The 23,652-nt window shown below is 52.2% G+C and overlaps 1 protein-coding gene across 1 annotated transcript in view; it reads right to left on the bottom strand.

The window, feature by feature from the left end:
* Window positions 1-7,612: 7,612 nt before the first annotated feature.
* The window catches only part of LOC140110850 (ATP-binding cassette sub-family C member 9-like), a gene marked incomplete at its 3' end in the record, with an annotated part of 59,527 nt that continues 43,487 nt past the window's right edge, over window positions 7,613-23,652 (bottom strand). Inside the window, exons 6-15 of the mRNA XM_072132299.1 lie at window positions 22,190-22,345; window positions 20,074-20,208; window positions 19,841-20,003; window positions 18,542-18,582; window positions 16,035-16,177; window positions 15,814-15,922; window positions 13,964-14,071; window positions 13,808-13,880; window positions 13,028-13,133; window positions 7,613-7,654 (exon numbers count right to left, since the gene is read on the bottom strand). Coding sequence (XP_071988400.1) covers window positions 7,613-7,654; window positions 13,028-13,133; window positions 13,808-13,880; window positions 13,964-14,071; window positions 15,814-15,922; window positions 16,035-16,177; window positions 18,542-18,582; window positions 19,841-20,003; window positions 20,074-20,208; window positions 22,190-22,345 — 1,076 coding nt within the window. The remainder of the gene's footprint in view (window positions 7,655-13,027; window positions 13,134-13,807; window positions 13,881-13,963; window positions 14,072-15,813; window positions 15,923-16,034; window positions 16,178-18,541; window positions 18,583-19,840; window positions 20,004-20,073; window positions 20,209-22,189; window positions 22,346-23,652) is intronic.

Below are 23,652 nucleotides of genomic sequence, written 5' to 3'. Positions count from 1 at the left end.
ATCAGCCATTACATCCCGGGAGAGGAGACTGTACAGGGGGGGATACAATCTATTACTCTCTGTTATCAGCCATTACATCCCGGGGAGAGGAGACTGTACAGGGGGGATACAATCTATTACTCTCTGTTATCAGCCATTACACCCCGGGGAGAGGAGACTGTACAGGGGGGGATACAATCTATTACTCTCTGTTATCAGCCATTACACCCCGGGGAGAGGAGACTGTACAGGGGGGGATACAATCTATTACTCTCTGTTATCAGCCATTACACCCCGGGGAGAGGAGACTGTACAGGGGGGATACAATCTATTACTCTCTGTTATCAGCCATTACACCCCGGGGAGAGGAGACTGTACAGGGGGGATACAATCTATTACTCTCTGTTATCAGCCATTACACCCCGGGGAGAGGAGACTGTACAGGGGGATACAATCTATTACTCTCTGTTATCAGCCATTACACCCCGGGGAGGGAGACTGTACAGGGGGGATACAATCTATTACTCTCTGTTATCAGCCATTACACCCCGGGGAGAGGAGACTGTACAGGGAGGATACAATCTATTACTCTCTGTTATCAGCCATTACACCCCGGGGAGAGGAGACTGTACAGGGGGGATACAATCTATTACTCTCTGTTATCAGCCATTACATCCCGGGGAGAGGAGACTGTACAGGGGGATACAATCTATTACTCTCTGTTATCAGCCATTACACCCCGGGGAGAGGAGACTGTACAGGGGGGATACAATCTATTACTCTCTGTTATCAGCCATTACACCCCGGGGAGAGGAGACTGTACAGGGGGGATACAATCTATTACTCTCTGTTATCAGCCATTACATCCCGGGGAGAGGAGACTGTACAGGGGGGGATACAATCTATTACTCTCTGTTATCAGCCATTACATCCCGGGGAGAGGAGACTGTACAGGGGGGATACAATCTATTACTCTCTGTTATCAGCCATTACACCCGGGGAGAGGAGACTGTACAGGGGGGGATACAATCTATTACTCTCTGTTATCAGCCATTACACCCGGGGAGAGGAGACTGTACAGGGGGGATACAATCTATTACTCTCTGTTATCAGCCATTACACCCCGGGGAGAGGAGACTGTACAGGGGGGATACAATCTATTACTCTCTGTTATCAGCCATTACACCCCGGGGAGAGGAGACTGTACAGGGGGATACAATCTATTACTCTCTGTTATCAGCCATTACACCCCGGGGAGAGGAGACTGTACAGGGGGGATACAATCTATTACTCTCTGTTATCAGCCATTACACCCCGGGGAGAGGAGACTGTACAGGGGGGATACAATCTATTACTCTCTGTTATCAGCCATTACACCCCGGGGAGAGGAGACTGTACAGGGGGATACAATCTATTACTCTCTGTTATCAGCCATTACACCCCGGGGAGAGGAGACTGTACAGGGGGATACAATCTATTACTCTCTGTTATCAGCCATTACACCCCGGGGAGAGGAGACTGTACAGGGAGGATACAATCTATTACTCTCTGTTATCAGCCATTACATCCCGGGGAGAGGAGACTGTACAGGGGGGATACAATCTATTACTCTCTGTTATCAGCCATTACATCCCGGGGAGAGGAGACTGTACAGGGGGGATACAATCTATTACTCTCTGTTATCAGCCATTACATCCCGGGGAGAGGAGACTGTACAGGGGGGATACAATCTATTACTCTCTGTTATCAGCCATTACACCCCGGGGAGAGGAGACTGTACAGGGGGGATACAATCTATTACTCTCTGTTATCAGCCATTACATCCCGGGGAGAGGAGACTGTACAGGGGGGGATACAATCTATTACTCTCTGTTATCAGCCATTACATCCCGGGGAGAGGAGACTGTACAGGGGGGATACAATCTATTACTCTCTGTTATCAGCCATTACACCCCGGGGAGAGGAGACTGTACAGGGGGGATACAATCTATTACTCTCTGTTATCAGCCATTACACCCGGGGAGAGGAGACTGTACAGGGGGGATACAATCTATTACTCTCTGTTATCAGCCATTACACCCCGGGGAGAGGAGACTGTACAGGGGGGATACAATCTATTACTCTCTGTTATCAGCCATTACACCCCGGGGAGAGGAGACTGTACAGGGGGATACAATCTATTACTCTCTGTTATCAGCCATTACATCCCGGGGAGAGGAGACTGTACAGGGGGGATACAATCTATTACTCTCTGTTATCAGCCATTACATCCCGGGGAGAGGAGACTGTACAGGGGGGATACAATCTATTACTCTCTGTTATCAGCCATTACATCCCGGGAGAGGAGACTGTACAGGGGGATACAATCTATTACTCTCTGTTATCAGCCATTACACCCCGGGGAGAGGAGACTGTACAGGGGGATACAATCTATTACTCTCTGTTATCAGCCATTACACCCCGGGGAGAGGAGACTGTACAGGGGGGATACAATCTATTACTCTCTGTTATCAGCCATTACATCCCGGGGAGAGGAGACTGTACAGGGGGGATACAATCTATTACTCTCTGTTATCAGCCATTACATCCCCGGGGAGAGGAGACTGTACAGGGGGGGATACAATCTATTACTCTCTGTTATCAGCCATTACATCCCGGGGAGAGGAGACTGTACAGGGGGGGATACAATCTATTACTCTCTGTTATCAGCCATTACATCCCGGGGAGAGGAGACTGTACAGGGGGATACAATCTATTACTCTCTGTTATCAGCCATTACACCCCGGGGAGAGGAGACTGTACAGGGGGGATACAATCTATTACTCTCTGTTATCAGCCATTACATCCCGGGGAGAGGAGACTGTACAGGGGGGATACAATCTATTACTCTCTGTTATCAGCCATTACACCCCGGGGAGAGGAGACTGTACAGGGGGGATACAATCTATTACTCTCTGTTATCAGCCATTACATCCCGGGGAGAGGAGACTGTACAGGGGGGATACAATCTATTACTCTCTGTTATCAGCCATTACACCCCGGGGAGAGGAGACTGTACAGGGGGATACAATCTATTACTCTCTGTTATCAGCCATTACACCCCGGGGAGAGGAGACTGTACAGGGGGATACAATCTATTACTCTCTGTTATCAGCCATTACACCCCGGGGAGAGGAGACTGTACAGGGGGATACAATCTATTACTCTCTGTTATCAGCCATTACATCCCGGGAGAGGAGACTGTACAGGGGGATACAATCTATTACTCTCTGTTATCAGCCATTACACCCCGGGGAGGGGAGACTGTACAGGGAGGATACAATCTATTACTCTCTGTTATCAGCCATTACATCCCCGGGGAGAGGAGACTGTACAGGGGGGATACAATCTATTACTCTCTGTTATCAGCCATTACATCCCCGGGGAGAGGAGACTGTACAGGGGGGATACAATCTATTACTCTCTGTTATCAGCCATTACATCCCGGGGAGAGGAGACTGTACAGGGGGGGATACAATCTATTACTCTCTGTTATCAGCCATTACAACCCGGGGAGAGGAGACTGTACAGGGGGATACAATCTATTACTCTCTGTTATCAGCCATTACATCCCGGGGAGAGGAGACTGTACAGGGGGGGATACAATCTATTACTCTCTGTTATCAGCCATTACACCCCGGGGAGAGGAGACTGTACAGGGGGGATACAATCTATTACTCTCTGTTATCAGCCATTACACCCCGGGGAGAGGAGACTGTACAGGGGGGGGATACAATCTATTACTCTCTGTTATCAGCCATTACACCCCGGGGAGAGGAGACTGTACAGGGGGATACAATCTATTACTCTCTGTTATCAGCCATTACATCCCCGGGGAGAGGAGACTGTACAGGGGGGGATACAATCTATTACTCTCTGTTATCAGCCATTACACCCCGGGGAGAGGAGACTGTACAGGGGGGATACAATCTATTACTCTCTGTTATCAGCCATTACATCCCGGGGAGAGGAGACTGTACAGGGGGGATACAATCTATTACTCTCTGTTATCAGCCATTACATCCCGGGGAGAGGAGACTGTACAGGGGGGATACAATCTATTACTCTCTGTTATCAGCCATTACACCCCGGGGAGAGGAGACTGTACAGGGGGGATACAATCTATTACTCTCTGTTATCAGCCATTACACCCCGGGGAGAGGAGACTGTACAGGGGGATACAATCTATTACTCTCTGTTATCAGCCATTACACCCCGGGGAGAGGAGACTGTACAGGGGGGATACAATCTATTACTCTCTGTTATCAGCCATTACACCCGGGGAGAGGAGACTGTACAGGGGGGATACAATCTATTACTCTCTGTTATCAGCCATTACACCCCGGGGAGAGGAGACTGTACAGGGGGGATACAATCTATTACTCTCTGTTATCAGCCATTACATCCCGGGGAGAGGAGACTGTACAGGGGGGGATACAATCTATTACTCTCTGTTATCAGCCATTACACCCCGGGGAGAGGAGACTGTACAGGGGGGATACAATCTATTACTCTCTGTTATCAGCCATTACACCCCGGGGAGAGGAGACTGTACAGGGGGATACAATCTATTACTCTCTGTTATCAGCCATTACACCCGGGGAGAGGAGACTGTACAGGGGGGATACAATCTATTACTCTCTGTTATCAGCCATTACACCCCGGGGAGAGGAGACTGTACAGGGGGGGATACAATCTATTACTCTCTGTTATCAGCCATTACATCCCGGGGAGAGGAGACTGTACAGGGGGGATACAATCTATTACTCTCTGTTATCAGCCATTACACCCCGGGGAGAGGAGACTGTACAGGGGGGATACAATCTATTACTCTCTGTTATCAGCCATTACATCCCGGGGAGAGGAGACTGTACAGGGGGATACAATCTATTACTCTCTGTTATCAGCCATTACACCCCGGGGAGAGGAGACTGTACAGGGGGGATACAATCTATTACTCTCTGTTATCAGCCATTACACCCCGGGGAGAGGAGACTGTACAGGGGGGGATACAATCTATTACTCTCTGTTATCAGCCATTACATCCCGGGGAGAGGAGACTGTACAGGGGGGGGATACAATCTATTACTCTCTGTTATCAGCCATTACACCCGGGGAGAGGAGACTGTACAGGGGGGGATACAATCTATTACTCTCTGTTATCAGCCATTACATCCCGGGGAGAGGAGACTGTACAGGAGGGATACAATCTATTACTCTCTGTTATCAGCCATTACACCCCGGGGAGAGGAGACTGTACAGGGGGGGATACAATCTATTACTCTCTGTTATCAGCCATTACACCCCGGGGAGAGGAGACTGTACAGGGGGGGATACAATCTATTACTCTCTGTTATCAGCCATTACATCCCGGGGAGAGGAGACTGTACAGGGGGGGATACAATCTATTACTCTCTGTTATCAGCCATTACACCCCGGGGAGAGGAGACTGTACAGGGGGGGATACAATCTATTACTCTCTGTTATCAGCCATTACATCCCGGGGAGAGGAGACTGTACAGGAGGGATACAATCTATTACTCTCTGTTATCAGCCATTACACCCCGGGGAGAGGAGACTGTACAGGGGGGATACAATCTATTACTCTCTGTTATCAGCCATTACACCCCGGGGAGAGGAGACTGTACAGGGGGGATACAATCTATTACTCTCTGTTATCAGCCATTACATCCCGGGGAGAGGAGACTGTACAGGGGGGGATACAATCTATTACTCTCTGTTATCAGCCATTACACCCCGGGGAGAGGAGACTGTACAGGGGGGATACAATCTATTACTCTCTGTTATCAGCCATTACATCCCGGGGAGAGGAGACTGTACAGGGGGGATACAATCTATTACTCTCTGTTATCAGCCATTACACCCCGGGGAGAGGAGACTGTACAGGGGGGATACAATCTATTACTCTCTGTTATCAGCCATTACATCCCGGGGAGAGGAGACTGTACAGGGGGGATACAATCTATTACTCTCTGTTATCAGCCATTACATCCCGGGGAGAGGAGACTGTACAGGGGGGATACAATCTATTACTCTCTGTTATCAGCCATTACACCCCGGGGAGAGGAGACTGTACAGGGGGGATACAATCTATTACTCTCTGTTATCAGCCATTACACCCCGGGGAGAGGAGACTGTACAGGGGGATACAATCTATTACTCTCTGTTATCAGCCATTACACCCCGGGGAGAGGAGACTGTACAGGGGGGATACAATCTATTACTCTCTGTTATCAGCCATTACACCCCGGGGAGAGGAGACTGTACAGGGGGGATACAATCTATTACTCTCTGTTATCAGCCATTACACCCCGGGGAGAGGAGACTGTACAGGAGGGGATACAATCTATTACTCTCTGTTATCAGCCATTACACCCCGGGGAGAGGAGACTGTACAGGGGGGATACAATCTATTACTCTCTGTTATCAGCCATTACACCCCGGGGAGAGGAGACTGTACAGGGGGGATACAATCTATTACTCTCTGTTATCAGCCATTACATCCCGGGGAGAGGAGACTGTACAGGGGGGATACAATCTATTACTCTCTGTTATCAGCCATTACATCCCGGGGAGAGGAGACTGTACAGGGGGGATACAATCTATTACTCTCTGTTATCAGCCATTACATCCCGGGGAGAGGAGACTGTACAGGGGGGATACAATCTATTACTCTCTGTTATCAGCCATTACATCCCGGGGAGAGGAGACTGTACAGGGGGGATACAATCTATTACTCTCTGTTATCAGCCATTACATCCCGGGGAGAGGAGACTGTACAGGGGGGGATACAATCTATTACTCTCTGTTATCAGCCATTACATCCCGGGGAGAGGAGACTGTACAGGGGGGATACAATCTATTACTCTCTGTTATCAGCCATTACACCCCGGGGAGAGGAGACTGTACAGGGGGATACAATCTATTACTCTCTGTTATCAGCCATTACACCCCGGGGAGAGGAGACTGTACAGGGGAATACAATCTATTACTCTCTGTTATCAGCCATTACACCCCGGGGAGAGGAGACTGTACAGGGGGGATACAATCTATTACTCTCTGTTATCAGCCATTACACCCCGGGGAGAGGAGACTGTACAGGGGGATACAATCTATTACTCTCTGTTATCAGCCATTACACCCCGGGGAGAGGAGACTGTACAGGGGGATACAATCTATTACTCTCTGTTATCAGCCATTACACCCCGGGGAGAGGAGACTGTACAGGGGGGGATACAATCTATTACTCTCTGTTATCAGCCATTACATCCCGGGGAGAGGAGACTGTACAGGGGGGATACAATCTATTACTCTCTGTTATCAGCCATTACATCCCGGGGAGAGGAGACTGTACAGGAGGGATACAATCTATTACTCTCTGTTATCAGCCATTACACCCGGGGAGAGGAGACTGTACAGGGGGGATACAATCTATTACTCTCTGTTATCAGCCATTGTTACCCCTGTGTTAGTCTATGGGTGTTGATGACGTGAGGCGCCCCTCCTCAGGTCTCTGGTTATGTCGGGGGTCTCTCCTGTAATGAAGCTGGTTAGGGTCACATGACCTCAGTACCTGTAGGGTCCGGCTGCTCCCCAGTCTCCATCCGGGGGGAGTCTGAAATGTGCAGCAAAAAATGAATAAATGCAAAATTCCTGCAAAAAAAAATGGACTGTCCGGCAGCTAAAGGGGAGGAGCCTGAAAAAAACTTGCATATCATTACACAAGAGGAAAGGCTGCATCACCCCGTATCAGCTTAGATACACCATCTGAGAAGCACATGATAGGGGCTGTAGTGCTGTATGGATCACCGAGACTGTATCACACCTCATTAGCTTAGATACAGAAGCTGAGGGTCACATGATAGATAGTTCAGTGCTGCTTGGATCACTGTATCACACAGGATGAGCTTAGATACAGTATCTCAGGACTACACCATAGAGGATGTAATGTGTGTATCTCTGTATCACCCAGGATGAGCTTAGATACAGTATCTCAGGACTACATCATAGAGGATGTATTGTGTGTATCTCTGTATCACCCAGGATGAGCTTAGATACAGTATCTCAGGACTACACCATAGAGGATGTAATGTGTGTATCTCTGTATCACCCAGGATGAGCTTAGATACAGTATCTCAGGACTACATCATAGAGGATGTATAGTGTGTATCTCTGTATCACCCAGGATGAGCTTAGATACAGTATCTCAGGACTACACCATAGAGGATGTATTGTGTGTATCTCTGTATCACCCAGGATGAGCTTAGATACAGTATCTCAGGACTACACCATAGAGGATGTAATATGTGTGTATCTCTGTATCACCCAGGAGGAGCTTAGATACAGTATCTCAGGACTACACCATAGAGGATGTATAGTGTGTATCTCTGTATCACCCAGGATGAGCTTAGATACAGTATCTCAGGACTACACCATAGAGGATGTATTGTGTGTATCTCTGTATCACCCAGGATGAGCTTAGATACAGTATCTCAGGACTACACCATAGAGGATGTATTGTGTGTATCTCTGTATCACCCAGGATGAGCTTAGATACAGTATCTCAGGACTACACCATAGAGGATGTAATGTGTGTATCTCTGTATCACCCAGGATGAGCTTAGATACAGTATCTCAGGACTACACCATAGAGGATGTAATGTGTGTATCACTGTATCACCCAGGATGAGCTTAGATACAGTATCTCAGGACTACACCATAGAGGATGTATTGTGTGTGGATCTCTGTATCACCCAGGATGAGCTTAGATACAGTATCTCAGGACTACACCATAGAGGATGTAATGTGTGTATCTCTGTATCACCCAGGATGAGCTTAGATACAGTATCTCAGGACTACACCATAGAGGATGTATTGTGTGTATCTCTGTATCACCCAGGATGAGCTTAGATACAGTATCTCAGGACTACACCATAGAGGATGTAATGTGTGTATCTCTGTATCACCCAGGATGAGCTTAGATACAGTATCTCAGGACTACATCATAGAGGATGTATAGTGTGTATTTCTGTATCACCCAGGATGAGCTTAGATACAGTATCTCAGGACTACACCATAGAGGATGTATAGTGTGTGGATCTCTGTATCACCCAGGATGAGCTTAGATACAGTATCTCAGGACTACACCATAGAGGATGTAATGTGTGTATCTCTGTATCACCCAGGATGAGCTTAGATACAGTATCTCAGGACTACACCATAGAGGATGTATTGTGTGTATCACTGTATCACCCAGGATGAGCTTAGATACAGTATCTCAGGACTACACCATAGAGGATGTATTGTGTGTATCTCTGTATCACCCAGGATGAGCTTAGATACAGTATCTCAGGACTACACCATAGAGGATGTATTGTGTGTATCTCTGTATCACCCAGGATGAGCTTAGATACAGTATCTCAGGACTACACCATGGAGGATGTATTGTGTGTGGATCTCTGTATCACCCAGGATGAGCTTAGATACAGTATCTCAGGACTACACCATAGAGGATGTAATGTGTGTGTATCTCTGTATCACCCAGGATGAGCTTAGATACAGTATCTCAGGACTACACCATAGAGGATGTAATGTGTGTATCTCTGTATCACCCAGGATGAGCTTAGATACAGTATCTCAGGACTACACCATAGAGGATGTAATGTGTGTATCTCTGTATCACCCAGGATGAGCTTAGATACAGTATCTCAGGACTACACCATAGAGGATGTAATGTGTGTGGATCTCTGTATCACCCAGGATGAGCTTAGATACAGTATCTCAGGACTACACCATAGAGGATGTATAGTGTGTGGATCTCTGTATCACCCAGGATGAGCTTAGATACAGTATCTCAGGACTACATCATAGAGGATGTATAGTGTGTATCTCTGTATCACCCAGGATGAGCTTAGATACAGTATCTCAGGACTACACCATAGAGGATGTAATGTGTGTATCTCTGTATCACCCAGGATGAGCTTAGATACAGTATCTCAGGACTACACCATAGAGGATGTAATGTGTGTATCACTGTATCACCCAGGATGAGCTTAGATACAGTATCTCAGGACTACACCATAGAGGATGTATTGTGTGTGGATCTCTGTATCACCCAGGATGAGCTTAGATACAGTATCTCAGGACTACACCATAGAGGATGTAATGTGTGTATCTCTGTATCACCCAGGATGAGCTTAGATACAGTATCTCAGGACTACACCATAGAGGATGTATTGTGTGTATCTCTGTATCACCCAGGATGAGCTTAGATACAGTATCTCAGGACTACACCATAGAGGATGTAATGTGTGTATCTCTGTATCACCCAGGATGAGCTTAGATACAGTATCTCAGGACTACATCATAGAGGATGTATAGTGTGTATTTCTGTATCACCCAGGATGAGCTTAGATACAGTATCTCAGGACTACATCATAGAGGATGTATAGTGTGTATCTCTGTATCACCCAGGATGAGCTTAGATACAGTATCTCAGGACTACACCATAGAGGATGTATTGTGTGTATCTCTGTATCACCCAGGATGAGCTTAGATACAGTATCTCAGGACTACACCATAGAGGATGTATTGTGTGTATCTCTGTATCACCCAGGATGAGCTTAGATACAGTATCTCAGGACTACACCATAGAGGATGTATTGTGTGTATCTCTGTATCACCCAGGATGAGCTTAGATACAGTATCTCAGGACTACACCATAGAGGATGTATTGTGTGTATCTCTGTATCACCCAGGATGAGCTTAGATACAGTATCTCAGGACTACACCATAGAGGATGTATTGTGTGTATCTCTGTATCACCCAGGATGAGCTTAGATACAGTATCTCAGGACTACACCATAGAGGATGTATAGTGTGTATCTCTGTATCACCCAGGATGAGCTTAGATACAGTATCTCAGGACTACACCATAGATGATGTAATGTGTGTGTGTATCTCTGTATCACCCAGGATGAGCTTAGATACAGTATCTCAGGACTACACCATAGAGGATGTAATGTGTGTATCACTGTATCACCCAGGATGAGCTTAGATACAGTATCTCAGGACTACACCATGGAGGATGTATTGTGTGTGGATCTCTGTATCACCCAGGATGAGCTTAGATACAGTATCTCAGGACTACACCATAGAGGATGTAATGTGTGTATCTCTGTATCACCCAGGATGAGCTTAGTTACAGTATCTCAGGACTACACCATAGAGGATGTATTGTGTGTATCTCTGTATCACCCAGGATGAGCTTAGATACAGTATCTCAGGACTACACCATAGAGGATGTAATGTGTGTATCTCTGTATCACCCAGGATGAGCTTAGATACAGTATCTCAGGACTACATCATAGAGGATGTATAGTGTGTATTTCTGTATCACCCAGGATGAGCTTAGATACAGTATCTCAGGACTACATCATAGAGGATGTATAGTGTGTATCTCTGTATCACCCAGGATGAGCTTAGATACAGTATCTCAGGACTACACCATAGAGGATGTAATGTGTGTATCTCTGTATCACCCAGGATGAGCTTAGATACAGTATCTCAGGACTACACCATAGAGGATGTAATGTGTGTATCACTGTATCACCCAGGATGAGCTTAGATACAGTATCTCAGGACTACACCATAGAGGATGTATTGTGTGTGGATCTCTGTATCACCCAGGATGAGCTTAGATACAGTATCTCAGGACTACACCATAGAGGATGTAATGTGTGTATCTCTGTATCACCCAGGATGAGCTTAGATACAGTATCTCAGGACTACACCATAGAGGATGTATTGTGTGTATCTCTGTATCACCCAGGATGAGCTTAGATACAGTATCTCAGGACTACACCATAGAGGATGTAATGTGTGTATCTCTGTATCACCCAGGATGAGCTTAGATACAGTATCTCAGGACTACATCATAGAGGATGTATAGTGTGTATTTCTGTATCACCCAGGATGAGCTTAGATACAGTATCTCAGGACTACATCATAGAGGATGTATAGTGTGTATCTCTGTATCACCCAGGATGAGCTTAGATACAGTATCTCAGGACTACACCATAGAGGATGTATTGTGTGTATCTCTGTATCACCCAGGATGAGCTTAGATACAGTATCTCAGGACTACACCATAGAGGATGTATTGTGTGTATCTCTGTATCACCCAGGATGAGCTTAGATACAGTATCTCAGGACTACACCATAGAGGATGTATTGTGTGTATCTCTGTATCACCCAGGATGAGCTTAGATACAGTATCTCAGGACTACACCATAGAGGATGTATTGTGTGTATCTCTGTATCACCCAGGATGAGCTTAGATACAGTATCTCAGGACTACACCATAGAGGATGTATTGTGTGTATCTCTGTATCACACAGGATGAGCTTAGATACAGTATCTCAGGACTACACCATAGAGGATGTATTGTGTGTATCTCTGTATCACCCAGGATGAGCTTAGATACAGTATCTCAGGACTACACCATAGAGGATGTATTGTGTGTATCTCTGTATCACCCAGGATGAGCTTAGATACAGGATCTCAGGACTACACCATAGAGGATGTATTGTGTGTATCTCTGTATCACCCAGGATTGGCTTAGATACAGTATCTCAGGACTACACCATAGAGGATGTATTGTGTGTATCTCTGTATCACCCAGGATGAGCTTAGATACAGTATCTCAGGACTACACCATAGAGGATGTATTGTGTGTATCTCTGTATCACCCAGGATGAGCTTAGATACAGTATCTCAGGACTACACCATAGAGGATGTAATGTGTGTATCTCTGTATCACCCAGGATTGGCTTAGATACAGTATCTCAGGACTACACCATAGAGGATGTAATGTGTGTATCTCTGTATCACCCAGGATTGGTTTAGATACACATGAATCTCATAGAGTGTATGATGCAGGCACACAGCTTGGATACGCTCAGGCTGTACCGCGGTCTCGGATACTCACTTGTTCCAGCAGACTCGTCCCTCCAGCGGCTGCATCTCCCCCAGGATGGCGAGCAGCAGCGACGACTTCCCGCAGCCCACCTGCCCCACCACCATGGTCAGCTGACCTGCGCCAAACACACACAGGGTTAATACCACACACCCGCCCACATGACACCCGCAGGCTTCTACGGAGACGAGTCATGTGACCACAGGACGCTCATCTAATTGGTTCAGGTGAAGCCTCCTGACCCCGAGTCATGTGACCTCTCAGTGTTCTTCAGGGGTGGGGAATATCAGCAGAGGGGCGGGAACAGGTGTCATGTGACCTCTCAGTGTTCTTCAGGGGTGGGGTATATCAGCAGAGGGGCGGGAACAGGTGTCATGTGACCTCTCAGTGTTCTTCAGGGGTGGGGTATATCAGCAGAGGGGCGGGGACAGGTGTCATGTGACCTCTCAGTGTTCTTCAGGGGTGGGGTATATCAGCAGAGGGGCGGGGACAGGTGTCATGTGACCTCTCAGTGTTTTTCAGTGGTGGGGTATATCAGCAGAGGGGCGGGGACAGGTGTCATGTGACTTCTCAGTGTACATCAGGGGCGGGGACAGGTGTCATGTGACTTCTCAGTGTTTTTCAGTGGTGGAGTATAGCAGCAGAGGGGCGGGGACAGGTGTCATGTGACTTCTCGGTGTTCTTCAGGGGTGGGGTATAACAGCAGAGGGGCGGGGATAGGTGTCATGTGACTTTTCAGTGTTCTTCAGGGGTGGGGTATAGCAGCAGAGGGGCGGGGACATGTGTCCTCACCTGTGGGTATCTGGATATTGATATTGGAGAGCGTCGCTAGTCCCGTCCCCCAGGAGAAGTATCCGCCGTACACCTGGAAGAGAATGAGGCTCACCATCACTGCCATCTGGCTCCTCCCACTTGTCACCTGTGCTGGGTGCTCTGACGGCTGGTTACCTGGATGGCCGCCTCCTCGCAGTCCTGGGGGCGGAGCTGTCTGCGCGGTGACTCGTAGCGGTCCAGCTGGTAGCGCAGCGGCTGCTTTCTGTTGATGGCTCGGGAATGCTACACGGAGAAGGCGGAGTCATGGAGAGCGACATGTGACCTGCACCCAGAGGACCCTCTACCCAGAATCCTCCAGTGATCACCCACTGATCCGTGGCAGAAAAGACCCTCCTCCCTGGTAGTTGTTACAATGTGTCAGTGCAGACCCTCTTCCCTGGCTGCTTTGTTACAATGTGTCAGTGCAGACCCTCCTCCCTGGCCGTTGTGTTACAATGTGTCAGTGCAGACCCTCCTCCCTGGCTGCTTTGTTACAATGTGTCAGTGCAGACTCTCCTCTCTGGCTGCTTTGTTACAATGTGTCAGTGCAGACCCTCCTCCCTGGCTGCTTTGTTACAATGTGTCAGTGCAGACCCTCCTCCCTGGCCGTTTTGTTACGATGTGTCAGTGCAGACCCTTCTCCCTGGCCGTATTGTTACAATGTGTCAGTGCAGACCCTCCTCCCTGGTAGTTGTTACAATGTGTCAGTGCAGACCTCCTCCCTGCCTGGTAGTTGTTACAATGTGTCAGTGCAGACCTCCTCCCTGGTAGTTGTTACAATGTGTCAGTGCAGACCCTCCTCCCTGGCTTTTTTGTTACAATGTATCAGTGCAGACCCTCCTCCCTGGCCGTTTTGTTACAATGTGTCACTGCAGACCCTCCTCCCTGGCTGCTTTGTTACAATGTGTCAGTGCAGACCCTCCTCCCTGGCTGTTTTGTTACAATGTGTCAGTGCAGACCTCCTCCCTGGTAGTTGTTACAATGTATCAGTGCAGACCCTCCTCCCTGGTAGTTGTTACAATGTATCAGTGCAGACCCTCCTCCCTGGCTGGTTTGTTACAATGTGTCAGTGCAGACCCTCCTCCCTGGTAGTTGTTACAATGTATCAGTGCAGACACTCCTCCCTGGCTGCTTTGTTACAATGTGTCAGTGCAGACCCTCCTCCCTGGCTGTATTGTTACAATGTGTCAGTGCAGACCCTCTTCCCTGGCTGCTTTGTTACAATGAGTCAGTGCAGACCCTCCTCCCTGGCTGGTTTGTTACAATGTGTCAGTGCAGACCCTCCTCCCTGACTGTTTTGTTACAATGTGTCCGTGCGGACCCTCCTCCCTGGCTGTTTTGTTACAATGTGTCAGTGCAGACCCTCCTCCCTGACTGTTTTGTTACAATGTGTCAGTGCAGACCCTCCTCTCTGGCTGGTTTGTTACAATGTGTCAGTGCAGACCCTCCTCCCTGGCTGGTTAGTTACAATGTGTCAGTGCAGACCCTCCTCCCTGGCTGCTTTGTTATAATGTGTCAGTGCAGACCTCCTCCCTGGCCGTTTTGTTACAATGTGTCAGTGCAGACTCTCCTCCTCAGTTGCTTTGTTACAATGTGTCAGTGCAGACCTCCTCCCTGGCTGTTTTGTTACAATGTGTCAGTGCAGACCCTCCTCCCTGGCTGTTTTGTTACAATGTGTCAGTGCAGACCCTCCTCCCTGGCTGCTTTGTTACAATGTGTCAGTGCAGACCCTCCTCCCTGGCTGTTTTGTTACAATGTGTCAGTGCAGACCCTCCTCCCTGGCTGTTTTGTTACAATGTGTCAGTGCAGACCCTCTTCCCTGGCTGCTTTGTTACAATGTGTCAGTGCAGACCTCCTCCCTGGCCGTTTTGTTACAATGTGTCAGTGCAGACCTCCTCCCTGGCCGTTTTGTTACAATGTGTCAGTGCAGACCCTCCTCCCTGGCTGCTTTGTTACAATGTGTCAGTGCAGCTGTGGGTACATACGATCCCGGGGTGCTTGCGGCAGGCGTCCAGCAGCGCCGGGGACTCTCCGTTTCTCGGTCCGTCGTCTCGGATCTCGTCACTGGTGAAGAACTCGTTCAGTTTCTGGACGCTGGAGGGGGAGGAGCATAAGGTGAGATGTGACCTGGTCCAATAAGGGGGCTCCACCAGTACCAGGACAGCGCCCCCTACCGGTCACCACTGCAAGGACAATGCGCACTGACCTGACCAGCGCCTTCACCGCAAACCGCACAACCGTAGAGAGAAGGAAGAGCGGCGTCACCAGGATGTGGAACAGCGACAGCGACGCAAAGGCATTGGCCGGGGTCAGGGTCTCGCTCTCCACGTACTCGTGCGTCACAAAGGTCTGGGGGCCACACAGGACACGTTACACATCCAGAGCTGCAGTCACTACTGATACATCATGTCCTATACTCCAGTCACATCCAGAGCTGCAGTCACTACTGATACTATGTGTCCTATACTCCAGTCACATCCAGAGCTGCAGTCACTACTGATACTACGTGTCCTATACTCCAGTCACATCCAGAGCTGCAGTCACTACTGATACTACGTGTCCTATACTCCAGTCACATCCAGATCTGCCGTCACTACTGATACTATGTGTCCTATACTCCAGTCACATCCAGAGCTGCAGTCACTACTGATTCTACGTGTCCTATACTCCCGTCACATCCAGATCTGCAGTCACTACTGATACTACGTGTCCTATACTCCAGTCACATCCAGAGCTGCGGCCACTATTCTACTGATACTACGTGTCCTATACTCCAGTCACATCCAGAGCTGCAGTCACTATTCTACTGATACATCATGTCCTATACTCCAGTCACATCCAGAGCTGCGGTCACTATTCTACTGATACATCATGTCCTATACTCCAGTCACATCCAGAGCTGCAGTCACTATTCTACTGATACATCATGTCCTATACTCCAGTCACATCCAGAGCTGCGGTCACTATTCTACTGATACATCATGTCCTATACTCCAGTCACATCCAGAGCTGCAGTCACTAGTCTACTGATACATCGTGTCCTATACTCCAGTCACATCCAGAGCTGCGGTCACTATTCTACTGATACTACGTGTCCTATACTCCAGTCACATCCAGAGCTGCGGTCACTATTCTACTGATTCATCCTGTCCTATACTCCAGTCACATCCAGAGCTGCAGTCACTACTGATACTACGTGTCCTAAACTCCAGTCACATCCAGAGCAGCAGTCACTATTTTGCTGATATGTCATATCCTGTTCTCCAGTCACACCCAGAGCTGCAGTCACTATTCTACTAATACATTGTGTACTATACTCCAGTCACATCCGGAGCTGCAGTCACTATTCTACTAATACATTGTGTCCTATACTCTAGTCACATCCAGAGCTGCAGTCACTATTCTACTTATACATCATGTCCTATACTCCAGTCACACCCGGAGCTGCGGTCACTATTCTACTGATACATCATGTCCTATACTCCAGTCACATCCAGAGCTGCAGTCACTATTCTACTTATACATCATGTCCTATACTCCAGTCACACCCGGAGCTGCGGTCACTATTCTACTGATACATCATGTCCTATACTCCAGTCACATCCAGAGCTGCAGTCACTATTCTGCTGATACGTCATGTCCTGTACTCTAGTCACATCCAGAGCTGCAGTCACTATTCTACTGATACATTGGGGCACATTTACTTACCCGGTCCAGTCGTGATCCAGCGGCGGGTTCTCCGGCGCTGATTCGGGTTCTGCTGGGATTCACTAAGGTCCGTGCGCCGATATTCACCAGGTGTCGCTGCTGCGCCGAGGTCCGCCGGAGTTCACCTGCTTTTTTCTGGTGTATGTGAGTGCTTGATCTTGCGACACAAATGGCTTTTTAAATTCTGCGGTTTTTCCGAATCCTTCGGGTTGTCCGGTGGCCACGCCCCCCGATTTCTGTCGCGCGAAAGGCGGCGCGACTGCGCCAAAAATTGATCGTGTGCGCCACAATCCCGTGAAATACAGCGCAAAGAGGAAATATTCGGGAAAAACCCGACGGATTCGCGGCTGCGGACCCTTAGTAAATGTGCCCCATTGTGTCCTATACTCCAGTCACATCCAGAGCTGCAGTCACTATTCTACTGATACGTCATGTCCTATACTCCAGTCACATCCAGAGCTGCAGTCACTATTCTACTGATACGTCATGTCCTATACTCCAGTCACATCCAGAGCTGCAGTCACTATTCTTCTAATACATCATGTCCCATACTCCAGTCACATCCAGAGCTGCAGTCACTATTCTACTGATACATCATGTCCTATACTCCAGTCACATCCAGAGCTGCAGTCACTATTCTACTGATACATCATGTCCTATACTCCAGTCACATCCAGAGCTGCAGTCACTATTCTACTGATACATCATGTCCTATACTCCAGTCACATCCGGAGCTGCAGTCACTATTCTACTGATACATCATGTCCTATACTCCAGTCACACCCAGAGCTGCGGTCACTATTCTACTGATACATCGTGTCCTATACTCCAGTCACATCCAGAGCTGCAGTCACTAGTCTACTGATACATCGTGTCCTATACTCCAGTCACATCCAGAGCTGCAGTCACTATTCTACTGATACGTCATGTCCTATTCTCCAGTCACATCCGGAGCTGCGGTGGGGGAAGGCTTGTGCCCCCACCATACACACGCTGTGCACTTACCGCCAGTACGGCCGCTATGGGGATGGCTGCATTCATGAAAACTGCAAAATATAGAAGATGATAGAAGTTAGAATCCTCCATAACCCCTGGTGCTACACCCTCCATAGCCCCCCGTGCTACAGCCTCCATAGCCCCCCGTGCTACAGCCTCCATACCCCCCCGTGCTACAGCCTCCATAGCCCCCGGTGCTACAGCCTCCATAGCCCCCCGTGCTACAGCCTCCATAGCCCCCGGTGCTACAGCCTCCATAGCCCCCGGTGCTACACCCTCCATAGCCCCCGGTGCTACAGCCTCCATAGCCCCCGGTGCTACAGCCTCCATAGCCCCCGGTGCTACAGCCTCCATAGCCCCCCGTGCTACAGCCTCCATAGCCCCCCGTGCTACAGCCTCCATAGCCCCCCGTGCTACAGCCTCCTTAGCCCCCGGTGCTACAGCCTCCATAGCCCCCGGTGCTACAGCCTCCATAGCCCCCGGTGCTACAGCCTCCATAGCCCCCGGTGCTACACCCTCCATAGCCCCCGGTGCTACAGCCTCCATAGCCCCCGGTGCTACAGCCTCCATAGCCCCCCGTGCTACAGCCTCCATAACCCCCGGTGCTACAGCCACTCCCACCCCCTACTCCTGCTTCTCCCGCCCCCTCCTCCTGCTGATCCCGCCCCCTCCTCCTGCTGATCCCGCCCCCTCCTCCTGCTGATCCCACCCCCTCCTCTGCTGATCCCGCCCCCTCCTCCTGCTGATCCCGCCCCTCCTCCTGCTTCTCCCGCCCCTCCTCCTGCTGGTCCCGCCCCTCCTCCTGCTGGTCCCGCCCCTCCTCCTGCTGGTCCCGCCCCTCCTCCTGCTTCTCCCGCCCCCTCCTCCTGCTGCTCCCGCCCCCTCCTCCTGCTGCTCCCGCCCCCTCCTCCTGCTGCTCCCGCCCCCTCCTCCTGCTGCTCCCGCTCCCTCCTCCTGCTAGCCCCTCCCCTCCTCCTGCTGCTACCGCTCCCTCCTCCTGCTGCTCCCCACCCCTCCTCCTGCTGCTCCCGCCCCCTCCTCCTGCTGCTCCCGCCCCCTCCTCCTGCTGCTCCCGCTCCCTCCTCCTGCTGGTCCCGCCCCCTCCTCCTGCTGGCCCCGCCCCCTCCTCCTGCTTCTCCCGCCCCCTCCTCCTGCTGCTCCCGCCCCTCCTCCTGCTTCTCCCGCCCCCTCCTCCTGCTTCTCTCGCCCCCTCCTCCTGCTGCTCCCGCTCCCTCCTCCTGCTGGCCCCTCCCCTCCTCCTGCTGCTCCCGCCCCTCCCCCTGCTGGCCCCGCCCCCGAGGGTCTCACTGGAGAGGGAGGTGTGGAGGGCGAAGGCCTTGAGGCTGGTCAGCTCCTTCTGCCGGGTGTCCTCCACGCTGGAGCAGAAGATGTTCTCCCAGGCGTAGAGCTTCAGCAGTTTGATTCCCTTCAGGATCTCGTTCGTCTTCTTCAGCCTCTCGGTGGAATAATCCTGAGAAATCCGAGAAGAGCAGGTCAGCACCAGAACCGGGCGGTACCAGCCGGGCCGGGCCCACACTCACCAGCGTGTTCTTCTGGACCTCCGCCAGCTTAGTAGCAATGAAGTACTGAACCGGAGCGAGCAGCACGATGACCGCGGCCCCCACCAGAGCGCTGACCCCCAGGAGCTTATACAGGAGGATGACCCCCATAATGATCTGCAAAGAGAGAGAGGGAGTCACAGCCACGCCCCCGGACTGAGAGGGAGTCACAGCCACGCCCCCGGACTGAGAGGGAGTCACAGCCACGCCCCCGGACTGAGAGGGAGTCACAGCCACGCCCCCGGACTGAGAGGGAGTCACAGCCACGCCCCCGGACTGAGAGGGAGTCATAGCCACGCCCCCGGACTGAGAGGGAGTCACAGCCACGCCCCCGGACTGAGAGGGAGTCACAGCCACGCCCCCGGACTGAGAGGGAGTCACAGCCACGCCCCCGGACTGAGAGGGAGTCACAGCCACGCCCCCGGACTGAGAGGGAGTCACAGCCCCGCCCCGGCCAGAGAGGGAGTCACAGCCACGCCCCCAGCCAGAGAGGGAGTCACAGCCACGCCCCCGGCCAGAGAGGGAGTCACAGCCACGCCCCCGGCCAGAGAGGGAGTCACAGCCACGCCCCCGGCCAGAGAGGGAGTCACAGCCATGCCCCCGGCCAGAGAGGGAGTCACAGCCACGCCCCCGGACTGAGAGGGAGTCACAGCCACGCCCCCGGACTGAGAGGGAGTCACAGCCACGCCCCCGGACTGAGAGGGAGTCACAGCCCCGCCCCCGGACTGAGAGGGAGTCACAGCCCCGCCCCTGGCCTGAGAGGGAGTCACAGCCCCGCCCTGGCCAGAGAGGGAGTCACAGCCACGCCCCCGGCCAGAGAGGGAGTCACAGCCATGCCCCCGGCCAGAGAGGGAGTCACAGCCACACACCCCGGCCAGAGAGGGAGTCACAGCCACGCCCCCGGCCAGAGAGGGAGTCACAGCCACACCCCCAGGCCAGAGAGGGAGTCACAGCTACACCCCCCGGCCAGAGAGGGAGTCACAGCCACACACCCCGGCCAGAGAGGGAGTCACAGCCACACCCCCAGGCCAGAGAGGGAGTCACAGCTACACCCCCCGGCCAGAGAGGGAGTCACAGCCACACCCCCCGGCCAGAGAGGGAGTCACAGCCAAGCCCCCGGCCAGAGAGGGAGTCACAGCCAAGCCCCCGGCAAGAGAGGGAGTCACAGCCACGCCCCCGGCCTGAGAGGGAGTCACAGCCCCGCCCCGGCCAGAGAGGGAGTCACAGCCACGCCCCCGGACTGAGAGGGAGTCACAGCCCCGCCCCGGCCAGAGAGGGAGTCACAGCCACGCCCCCGGCCAGAGAGGGAGTCACAGCCACGCCCCCGGCCAGAGAGGGAGTCACAGCCACGCCCCCGGCCAGAGAGGGAGTCACAGCCCCGCCCCCGGACTGAGAGGGAGTCACAGCCCCGCCCTGGCCAGAGAGGGAGTCACAGCCACACCCCCCGGCCAGAGAGGGAGTCACAGCCACACCCCCCGGCCTGAGAGGGAGTCACAGCCACGCCCCCGGCAAGAGAGGGAGTCACAGCCACGCCCCCGGCCAGAGAGGGAGTCACAGCCACGCCCCCGGCCAGAGAGGGAGTCACAGCCATGCCCCCGGCCAGAGAGGGAGTCACAGCCACGCCCCCGGCCAGAGAGGGAGTCACAGCCACACCCCCCGGCCAGAGAGGGAGTCACAGCCACACCCCCCGGCCAGAGAGGGAGTCACAGCCACGCCCCCGGACTGAGAGGGAGTCACAGCCCCGCCCCTGGCCTGAGAGGGAGTCACAGCCCCGCCCTGGCCAGAGAGGGAGTCACAGCCACGCCCCCGGCCAGAGAGGGAGTCACAGCCACACCCCCCGGCCAGAGAGGGAGTCACAGCCACGCCCCCGGCCTGAGAGGGAGTCACAGCCACGCCCCCGGCCTGAGAGGGAGTCACAGCCACGCCCCCGGCAAGAGAGGGAGTCACAGCCACGCCCCCGGCCTGAGAGGGAGTCACAGCCACGCCACCGGCCAGAGAGGGAGTCACAGCCACGCCCCCGGCCAGAGAGGGAGTCACAGTCACGCCCCCTGGCTGACAGGTAGTCACTGCCCCGCCCCCTGTATATTGGGGGATGTACCTGCACGGGCATCGCCCACAGATTGGGGCAGAGGAAGAGGAACCACATGAGCTGATTGGTCTCGATGGCCACCAGGTTATTGATCTGCCCCAGGGTCATCTCTCCCATGGACATGTTGGATGTGGACAACTTCAGGATCTTATTGTAGATCATCGCCTGAAAGAGGAGAAGCGTCTGATGAATAGCGGCCCGGACCCCCGCAACTATGGACTGTTCCCCCGGGAGAGGAACTGGTGCCCGGTATCCACCAGTAGCCACCCAGTACTCACCTGTAGCCCCCCAGTACTCACCTGTAGCCCCCCAGGACTCACCTGTAGCCCCCCCCCAGTACTCACCTGTAGCCCCCCCAGTACTCACCTGTAGCCCCCCCCAGTACTCACCTGTAGCCCCCCCAGTACTCACCTGTAGCCCCCCCCCCAGTACTCACCTGTAGCCCCCCCCCAGTATTCACCGGTAGCCCCCCCAGTACCCAGTACTTACCAGTAGCCCCCCCCAAATACTCACCAGTAGCACCCCAGGACTCACCAGTAGCCCCCCAGTACCCAGTACTCACCAGTAACCCCCCCATAACTCACCAGTAACCCCCCCCACTACTCACCAGTAGCCCCCCAATACTCACCAGTAGCCCCTCAGTACCCAGTACTCACCTGTAGCCCCTCCAGCCCCCAGGACTCACCAGTAGCCCCCAATACCCAGTACTCACCAGTAGCCCCCCCAGTACCCAGGACTCACCAGTAGCCCCCCAGTACCCAGGACTCACCAGTAGCCCCTCCAGTACCCAGGACTCACCAGTAGCCCCCCAGTACCCAGGACTCACCAGTAGCCCCCCAGTACCCAGGACTCACCAGTAGCCCCCCAGTACCCAGTACTCACCAGTAGCCCCCCAGTACCCAGTACTCACCAGTAGCCCCCCCAGTACCCAGTACTCAACAGTAGCCCCCCCAGTACCCAGTACTCACCAGTAGCCCCCCAGTACCCACCAGTAGCCCCTCCAGTACACAGTACTCACCAGTAGCCCCTCCAGTACCCAGTACTCACCAGTAGCCCCCAGTACCCAGGACTCACCAGTATCCCCCCAGTACCCAGGACTCACCAGTAGCCCCCCAGTACCCAGTACCCACCAGTAGCCCCCAGTACCCTGGACTCACCAGTATCCCCCCAGTACCCAGTACTCACCAGTAGCCCCCCCAGTACCCACCAGTAGCCCCCCAGTACCCAGTACTCACCAGTAGCCCCCCAGTACCCAGTACTCACCAGTAGCCCCCCAGTACCCAGTACCCACCAGTAGCCCCTCCAGTACACAGTACCCAGCAGTAGCCCCTCCAGTACCCAGTACTCACCAGTAGCCCCCCAGTACCCAGTACCCACCAGTAGCCCCTCCAGTACACAGTACTCACCAGTAGCCCCTCCAGTACCCAGTACTCACCAGTAGCCCCCAATACCCAGTACTCACCAGTAGCCCC

Source organism: Engystomops pustulosus, unplaced genomic scaffold, assembly GCF_040894005.1.
Source record: "Engystomops pustulosus unplaced genomic scaffold, aEngPut4.maternal MAT_SCAFFOLD_340, whole genome shotgun sequence".
Taxonomy (NCBI): domain Eukaryota; kingdom Metazoa; phylum Chordata; class Amphibia; order Anura; family Leptodactylidae; genus Engystomops; species Engystomops pustulosus.
Note: the sequence above shows the minus strand (reverse complement) of the source record. Positions and strands in the feature narration are given on the sequence as shown.